We start from the raw sequence: 10,000 nt of genomic DNA on the forward strand, positions 1-10,000 counted from the left end.
CACAGAAACACCGAGCCCAGGGCAGACTAAACCAGCCGCACACAGAAACACCGAGCCCAGGGCAGACTAAACCAGCCGCACACAGAACCACTGAACACAGAGTAAACAGACTGAACCAGCCACACACAGAACCAGCAAACCCAGCGCAGACTAAACCAGCCGCACACAGAAACACCGAGCCCAGCGCAGACTAAACAAGCTGCACACAGAAACACCGAACCCAGTGCAGACTGAACCAGCCGCACACAGAACCACCAAACCCAGCACAGACTGAACCAGCTGCAACCAGAACCACGGAACACAGAGCAGACAGACTAAACCAGCCGCAGACATCCGGGGACGGATATTTCGGATATAAGGTGTAATATTTTATTGCAGGTATATCTGGTTTTAGTGGTGCTGTGGTTTCAGTGAGACCAATAATTTTGTCAGTTTCTAATGTCATTATTCAGTTGGGAGGAGGAAAGCAGATATTGTGCAGTAATTTAGAAGCAGTTTCTGCACTGTGCATTCTATGAAATGCTAATAAGAGAGAGATAGATTAGATGATAAAATTAGGAAAGAGGAACATTAATTGAAAACTAATGGGAGCTCTGTGTAGAGGAGTTTATGCACCCAGAGGATTACACGCCTCACTGCCCCAGTACACCACTCCTGTCTGCAGCAGCCAAACACACAAACACGTCTACACACACACAAACACGTCTACACACACACACACACAGTTACACACACTCTCACACACACACACACACACAAACACGTCTACACACACACACACACACACACACACACAGTTACACACACACACACACACAAACACGTCCACACACACACACACTGTTACACACACCCACACACACACACACTGTTACACACACACAAACACATCCACACACACACACACTGTTACACACTCTCACACACACACACACACACACACACACTGTTACACACACACACACTCTCACACACACACAAACACGTCCACACACACACACACTGTTACACACACCCACACACACACACACTCTCACACACACACACACGTCTACACACACACACTGTTACACACACACACACTCTCACACACACACAAACACGTCTACACACACACACACACACAAACACGTCTACGCACACACACACTGTTACACACACACTGGCACACACAAATATACACACAGAGACACACGGTGTTACACAGACATACTGACATGCACAACGCTATTACACACACACATAATGACACACACACTGTTACACACACACTCATAACACTATTACATACACATATACACAACACAATTACACACACACGCACAGATATACACACAGTGTTACAGACTCACACACCTACATACATACAGACACACTATTACACATACACAGATACATATACTGTTACACTCATGTACACACACCTACACACACTGTTACATACACACATGCACAATGTTACACACACACATGCAGACTGTTACACACTCTCAGACAACCTTGCAGACATGCATTCACGATTTTACACACACATACTCAGAGACACACACATAATCTTGCATACACAAATACACACAATCTTACATGCACATGTACACGCAGTCTTCCACTAATACGCAAACACAATCTTACACACAAACAGATGCACACACACCCACGCACAATCTCTCAGGTGTGCGCGCGCACACACACACACACACTCTCACACTCTTACACACACACACTCACACACACACACACACACTCTCTCTCACACTCTCACACTCACTGAATCACTCACCATGACTCCTGCCAGAATATTATTATGATGTAAAAATAAATGAGTTCCTCATTTGCACACTAATTAAAATGCATCCATAATTTAAGCAAACTGCAAGTTTATATCATAAACTCATATATTAAGCTGTTTGCCAATATGTGGCCTTCGGAGCCGTGGAGCCAGATCACTGCAGTATTATAATAATAATTATTATTATGATTATTATTATGATTATTATTATTATTATTATTATTATTATTATTATTAGCATCACCTGTGACACAGCAGATATTCAGCTCAGTTTGCTCTTGAGAGAAAGCTGTGTTTTTGCGATGGAAACACCTTTCCAGGAAAAACAACAGAAGAAGAAGGAATGTTTATCAATGCAAATGTCTGCCGTTTCACATCTTTGGTAGGCCTTGCGTATTGCACGTGTCCTACATCGTAGTCGGATGGTGGATTTTAGCGGTTATGGTGAATATTTAGTTGTGTTTTACGATGTGGGTGTTGTGTGTTTTGGCCGTAAGAGTCGATATTTCAGCGGGTTTTACGGCGTGCTGTCTCCCTCCCCTCCCCAGCTTGCAGGAGCTAGACTGGCTGGCGAACCATCTGCTTCGTCTGAAATGGTGTGATAGTTTGGCATGGCATGCGGTTTCTGGGACTAATTAAATCACATAATTACCGTGGAACTTTTACGTGTTATTACTCCAAAGAGCGGAAGTGAGGTAAAGCAAGCATAAAAATGCTCAGTTTGATCATTAAATAAAAATGTGATGAACCAAAAGCATTCAGTACGAGACGGGGGGATGCAGAGGAGACCAACTGCCCATTCTTCCCTGAAGCTTGTTCGCATTCTCACTTCCCTTAAAATGAATCTCACATTCGCAGCTCCCTTAAGATTAACCTGACATTCTCACTTCTCTTAAATTTAATCTCACATATTCCCCTTCTTTAAGAGTCATCTCACATTCTCACTTTCTTTAAGATTAATTGATATTCTCACCTCTCTTAAATTTAATCTCACATTCTCAATTCCGTTAAAATTAATCTGACATTATTGCTTTCCTTAAAATGAATCTCACATTCTCACTTTCTTTAAGATTAATTTGATATTCTCACCTCTCTTAAATTTAAGAATAATCTCACATTCTCACTTTCCTTAAGAATAATCTCACATTCTCACTTTCCTTAAAATGAATCTCACATTCTCACCTCTTAAACCAATCGGTCAGTCAGAACACTGAGTTACCTGAGAGGAGCACGTTTCACTGATTGTCATTAGCATGGGGTGATTTGGGGTTGATTGTCTGGGATCATGCAGACGCAAGCACCATTCATGCTACTCTCTCCTTTCCTGACGACATCATCATCATAATAACTCCCCTTCTGAAAAAAAAATCTCTCAAGCTAGCTTTTGAAACAGCTTGACCTGCTACCAGCTCAAACCAGTTTCTAGCACTAACTGGTTGACCAGCTCATACCCAGCTAGACCAGCTTCATGACCATCTTGAGCAGCTGAGATTTCTGGTCGAGCTGTCATTGCTGGATTCTACCGCAGAGCCTCTAATCGTCCCGCTAACCTTCTGATCTTCCTCTTCCTCCCGGTCTCCGTGGCGACCCGCAGAGCCCCCCCGGCCCATCGCCCCCCCCCAGCTGCTCTCCGTCGGCCCCACCTACCTGGAGATCCAGCTCAACGCCAACTCCATCTTCGGGGACGGGCCCATCGTGACCAAGGAGGTGGAGTACCGCATGACGTCGGGCAGCTGGACCGAGACGCACGTGGTCAACAGCCCCACGTACAAGCTGTGGCACCTGGACCCCGACACTGAGTACGAGGTCCGAGTGCTGCTGACCCGCCCGGGGGAGGGGGGCACGGGCCTGCCTGGGCCCGCGCTCATCACCAGGACCAAGTGCGCCGGTGAGTCCTCCAAACTCAGCCCCACCTCACCCCAAACTCACCCCACCCCACCCCAAACTCAGCCCCACCTCACCCCAAACTCAGCCCACCCCACCCCAAACTCACCCCACCCCACCCCAAACTCACCCCACCCCAAACTCAGCCCACCTCACCCCAAACTCACCCCACCCCACCCCAAACTCAGCCCACCTCACCCCACCCCACCCCAAACTCAGCCCCACCTCACCCCAAACTCACCCCACCCCACCCCAAACTCACCCCACCCCAAACTCAGCCCACCTCACCCCAAACTCAGCCCACCTCAGCCCACCTCACCCCAAACTCAGCCCCACCTCACCCCAAACTCAGCCCCACCTCACCCCAAACTCAGCCCCACCTCACCCCAAACTCAGCCCCACCTCACCCCAAACTCAGCCCCACCTCACCCCAAACTCAGCCCCACCTCACCCCAAACTCACCCCAACTCACCCCAACTCACCCCAACTCACTGCAACTCACCCCAACTCACCCCACCTCACCCCAAACTCAGCCCCACCTCACCCCAACTCACCGCAACTCACCCCAAACTCAGCCCCACCTCACCCGAAACTTAGACCCAACTCAGCCCCAACTCACCCCAAACTCACCCAGAAACTCACCCCCAAACTTTCACACCACCTCACCTCCAGCACACCCTCTACCTCACTCACAGTATCAGCCAGAAGATTTTTATATGCTCATAACTGTCTTTGTCAAACGGCCAGATTTGAGGAAAATGGCTGGATTTGGAAAAATGCTGGATTTGAGAAATAGATTTGAGAAGAGGATTTGAGTTTAGTCCAACACTGCAGAACACATTGAATTGTGTTTTTCTGTAGTCATCAGGCTCCTGCACTGAAACAGTTATTAACTGATTGTGTAATATAGGGCCTAGATATACATACACATACAATCATGCACAAGCAGAGGTGTGTTTCCAGAGTGTGTGTAAGGGTGTGTTTCAGAGTGTGTGTTGAGGTGTTTTCAGAGTGTGTGTGTGTAGAGGTGTGTTTTCAGAGTGTGTGTTGAGGTGATTTCAGAGTGTGTGTGTAGAGGTGTGTTTTCAGAGTGTGTCGATTTGTGTTTTCAGAGTGTGTGTAGAGGTGTGTTTTAGAGTGTGTGTAGAGGTGTGTTTTAGAGTGTGTGTAGAGGTGTGTTTTCAGAGTGTGTGTGTCGATGTGTGTTTTCAGAGTGTGTGTAGAGGTGTGTTTTAGAGTGTGTGTAGAGGTGTGTTTTCAGAGTGTGTGTGTCGATTTGTGTTTTCAGAGTGTGTGTAGAGGTGTGTTTTAGAGTGTGTGTAGAGGTGTGTTTTCAGAGTGTGTGTGTCGATGTGTGTTTTCAGAGTTTGTGTAGAGGTGTGTTTTAGAGTGTGTTTTAGAGTGTGTGTAGAGGTGTGTTTTAGAGTGTGTGTAGAGGTGTGTTTTAGAGTGTGTTTTAGAGTGTGTGTAGAGGTGTGTTTTAGAGTGTGTGTAGAGGTGTGTTTTAGAGTGTGTAGAGGTGTGTTTTAGAGTGTGTGTAGAGGTGTGTTTTAGAGTGTGTGTAGAGGTGTGTGTAGAGGTGTGTTTTAGAGTGTGTGTAGACGTGTGTGTAGAGGTGTGTTTTAGAGTGTGTGTGTGTAGAGGTGTGTTTTAGAGTGTGTGTAGAGGTGTGTTTTAGAGTGTGTGTAGAGGTGTGTTTTAGAGTGTGTGTAGAGGTGTGTTTTAGAGTGTGTGTAGAGGTGTGTGTAGAGGTGTGTTTTAGAGTGTGTGTAGACGTGTGTGTAGAGGTGTGTTTTAGAGTGTGTGTAGAGGTGTGTTTTAGAGTGTGTGTAGAGGTGTGTTTTAGAGTGTGTGTAGAGGTGTGTTTTAGAGTGTGTGTAGAGGTGTGTTTTAGAGTGTGTGTAGAGGTGTGTTTTAGAGTGTGTGTAGAGGTGTGTTTTAGAGTGTGTGTAGAGGTGTGTGTAGAGGTGTGTTTTAGAGTGTGAGTGTGTGTGTGTAGAGGTGTGTTTTAGAGTGTGTGTAGAGGTGTGTTTTAGAGTGTGTGTAGAGGTGTGTGTAGAGGTGTGTTTTAGAGTGTGTGTGTGTGTGTGTAGAGGTGTGTTTTAGAGTGTGTGTGTGTGTGTGTAGAGGTGTGTGTAGAGGTGTGTTTTAGAGTGTGTGTGTGTGTGTGTAGATGTGTGTTTTAGAGTGTGTGTAGAGGTGTGTTTTAGAGTGTGTAGAGGTGTGTTTTAGAGTGTGTGTGTGTGTGTGTGTAGAGGTGTGTTTTAGAGTGTGTAGAGGTGTGTTTTAGAGTGTGTGTAGAGGTTTGTGTAGAGGTGTGTTTTAGAGTGTGTGTAGAGGTGTGTTTTAGAGTGTGTGTAGAGGTGTGTGTAGAGGTGTGTTTTAGAGTGTGTGTGTGTGTGTAGAGGTGTGTTTTAGAGTGTGTGTGTGTGTGTAGAGGTGTGTTTTAGAGTGTGTAGAGGTGTGTTTTAGAGTGTGTGTAGAGGTGTGTGTAGAGGTGTGTTTTAGAGTGTGTGTAGAGGTGTGTTTTAGAGTGTGTGTAGAGGTGTGTTTTAGAGTGTGTGTGTGTGTGTGTAGAGGTGTGTTTTAGAGTGTGTGTGTGTGTGTGTAGAGGTGTGTTTTAGAGTGTGTGTGTGTGTAGAGGTGTGTTTTAGAGTGTGTGTAGAGGTGTGTTTTAGAGTGTGTGTGTGTGTGTGTGTAGAGGTGTGTTTTAGAGTGTGTGTAGAGGTGTGTTTTAGAGTGTGTAGAGGTGTGTTTTAGAGTGTGTGTAGAGGTGTGTTTTAGAGTGTGTAGAGGTGTGTTTTAGAGTGTGTGTAGAGGTGTGTTTTAGAGTGTGTGTAGAGGTGTGTTTTAGTGTGTGTAGAGGTGTGTTTTAGAGTGTGTGTAGAGGTGTGTTTTAGAGTGTGTGTAGAGGTGTGTTTTAGAGTGTGTGTAGAGGTGTGTTTTAAAGCGTGTGTAGAGGTGTGTTTTAGAGTGTGTGTAGAGGTGTGTTTTAAAGCGTGTGTAGAGGTGTGTTTTAGAGTGTGTGTGTGTGTGTGTAGAGGTGTGTTTTAGAGTGTGTAAAGGTGTGTTTTAGAGCGTGTGCAGAGTGGTTTTGTGATGGGGCCTGTCTCAGCCCTGTCACCATGGTGCTTTGTTCTGTGTTCTGTGTTCATTCTGCACACCTGGTACAGAATCAGGACCCTGAGCTTCTCCACTCCAGCTGAGCCCCCAATTACACACACCAGGGGACCCCAATAATGCACAAATACGCCCCCCACCCGATGACGCTCAAACACCTGCAACAGTCAAACTGGCAGAATGACGCACCTTATTGAACTACGCTGAATTATATAACGTATATAACATCATTATAAAATTATATAACATAATATCATGAATTCTATAGCTGAATGAATCACGATATGAGGGGTCATGTTCATGTTGTTGCAAGCCGAGTGAATATATAAAAAAACATCTTTTTCTCAGAAAGATGCAGCTCAACCTCTCCAGCCGCTCGACCGTCTCTTTTCATGCTCTTCTCAAAATCGCCTCAAGGCTCCTCTTTGGAAAGTGATCATTGTGCAGTTTTATTCACATCCTGTGTGTCAGGTGCTGTGTGAATAATAAAGATTGATTGATTGTTGTGCTGTAGATATGTTACTGGTTAGTAGGAGAGAGCAGACTGTGTTCAGTAGGAGAGAGCAGACTGTGTTCAGTAGGAGAGAGCAGACTGTGTTCAGTAGGAGATGGTAAACTCTAAGAAAGCCCCAGTGTGCTCTAACCCCTGCCAGGATGGAGCATCACATGCAGATATTGATTTTGATCTGTTCTGCAGCTGGGAAGGCGATTAGTAAGCCGCTTTATCTGCTGCTGATTATTTCTGCTGCCTTCAGCGACTGATGCTTCATATCTTTCAAAGGCTTGTGGGGTTTTTTTTTTTCAGAAATTGATGTTTCAGAAAGCAATTTAAATATTCATTGATAAGTGCTTTTTATAATCGTTGGTGTGTAATTGTTTTTTTTTTTCTTTTTGGTCTTTAAAATTATATTGAAGTAATCAGCTTGAATCCCCCTGTGTGTAGTTTTCTGTGTGTTGGTTGCTGTGTGTAGTTTCCTATATGTAGTTTCCTGTGTATTGGTTCCTGTGTGTAGTTCCTGTGTATTGGTTCCTGTGTGTAGTTTCCTTATTGGTTCCTGTGTATTGGTTCCTGTGTGTAGTTTCCTGTATGTAGTTTCCTGTCTATTGGTTCCTGTGTGTAGGTTCCGGTGTGTAGTTTCCTGTCTGTTGCTTCCTGTGTGTAGTTTCCTGTGTATTGGTTCCTGTGTGTAGGTGCCTGTGTGTAGTTTCCTGTGTATTGGTTCCTGTGTGTAGGTTCCTGTGTGTAGTTTCCTGTGTATTGGTTCCTGTGTGTTGGTTTCTGTGTGTATGTTCCTGTGTGTAGGTTCCTGTGTGTAGGTTCCTGTGTGTAGGTTCCTGTGTATTGGTTCCTGTGTGTTGGTTCCTGTGTGTAGGTTCATGTGTGTTGGTTCCTGTGTGTAGGTTCATGTGTGTTGGTTCCTGTGTGTAGGTTCCTTTGTGTAGGTTCCTGTGTGTAGTTTCCTGTGTGTAGGTTCCTGTGTGTAGGTTCCTGTGTGTAGTTTTCTGTGTGTTGGTTCCTGTGTGTAGTTTCCTGTGTGTAGGTTCCTGTGTTTAGGTTCCTGTGTGTAGTTTCCTGTGTGTTGGTTCCTGTGTGTTGGTTCCTGTGTGTAGGTTCCTGTGTGTAGGTTCCTGTGTTTAGGTTCCTGTGTGCAGGGTCAGTTACAGAGTTGTTCTGCTCCCTGCTCTGCTTGTGTATCACATCGTTTCAGCAGCTTTGCTAGAACTAAAACACCAGTATTCCAGCGGGTAAAATTAATTTCAATAGGCACTGTTTTCCTTTCGGTATGTTTGTATTTTTGTTTTTGTGTCAGACTGAGCTCAAGACTGCACTCCTTGTCCTCCTTTTACCGGAGCGCAGAAATCTTATTCAGATATGTGAGCGAGTCTAAATATAATTTTTGTATTTGTGTGATTCTGGACAAGGAGATAATGCACAAATGTTTTGTATACATCTGAATGTTCTTGAAAGCCTGATTTGGACTCTAATGATGATGAAGAGGACAGAGGATGCAATTGAAAAAATGCCCTGGGGGGTACATGTGGAGACATCTATATTTACAGTATATTATTATTATTAGACTTTTATTACTTAAACATGGGACTTTTCTGCAAATTCTAAAGCACGATTGCTTTTTTTTTTTCATTTTTTACTGTTTATAAATGATAAAAAAGGGCCCTGTGCAAAAGTTTGGGAACCCTTTTGGATTGTTCTTCGTAACTTTTTTAAAAGATGATTACTGAGGCCCAGACCCAGGTGATTTACTCCTTAGGGCTTCAGTGAGTCAGGTGAGTATAATTGCTGAACTTCTCCGTGCCTCCGAAAGTATCCAACTGCAGTGGCTGTTCTGTCTGGTGCTAACAACCATAATGATGGCTACAAAAACTCTCTCAATGTATCAAACTACTTATTTTAACTGTCAGAAACATTATTACAATATGGAAGAACTACATGGCAGAGTTGCCAGAAAGAATGACCTCAACACAAAATTAAGCGTCTGAAGTATGCAAAAGAAGAAATTGAGAAGCTTGAAGCCTTTTGGAACAATGTGTTTTGGAGTAATGAATCCAAAATTGAACTTTTTGGCTACCACAAAAGAAGGTATGTTTGGAGAAAAAAGGGTGAAGCCTTTGTAAATGGTAAATGTTGGCGTTTATATAGCGCCTTTATCCAAAGCGCTGTACAGTTGATGCTTCTCATTCACCCATTCACACACCAATGGTGATTGGCTGCCATGCAAGGCACCAGCCATTTGGGGTGTCTTGCTCAGCGATACTTTGACACGCCCAGGGTAGGAATTAAACCGGCAAACCCTCCGACTACTGCTCTTACCGCCTGAGCCAATGTCTCCCTTGTAGAGAAGAATACCTGGCCAACTGTGATGCGTGGAGGTTGATCCATTATGTTTTGGGGTTGGCTGGAGGCACAGGAAATATTGTGCGAGTGGAAGGAAGAATGGATCAAATATCAATACATTCTTGAGGCTAATGTTCAAAGGTCAGTCCAGAGATTTAAGTTAAATAGAGTTGGGTATTCCCGCAATACCTCAAAATTAACCAGGAAGTACCTCCAGGAAAGATGGACGAAGATTTTGGAATGGCCACCACAGTCCCCAGATTTCTGTGGAGAGATCTCAAACATGCTGTACATGCAAGGAGGCCAAAGAATATTTCTGAGCTAGAGGTGTTCTGCCAGGAAGAATGGGGTAA

General features: G+C 44.5%; 1 protein-coding gene across 1 annotated transcript in view; it reads left to right on the forward strand.

Moving 5' to 3' along the window:
- The window catches only part of LOC133134104 (receptor-type tyrosine-protein phosphatase kappa-like), a 166,758-nt gene that overhangs the window by 90,930 nt on the left and 65,828 nt on the right, over positions 1–10,000 (forward strand). The window contains exon 7 of the mRNA XM_061250528.1: positions 3,384–3,677. Coding sequence (XP_061106512.1) covers positions 3,384–3,677 — 294 coding nt within the window. The remainder of the gene's footprint in view (positions 1–3,383; positions 3,678–10,000) is intronic.

The sequence above is a fragment of the Conger conger genome, chromosome 1, assembly GCF_963514075.1.
Source record: "Conger conger chromosome 1, fConCon1.1, whole genome shotgun sequence".
NCBI classification, from domain to species: Eukaryota; Metazoa; Chordata; class Actinopteri; order Anguilliformes; family Congridae; genus Conger; species Conger conger.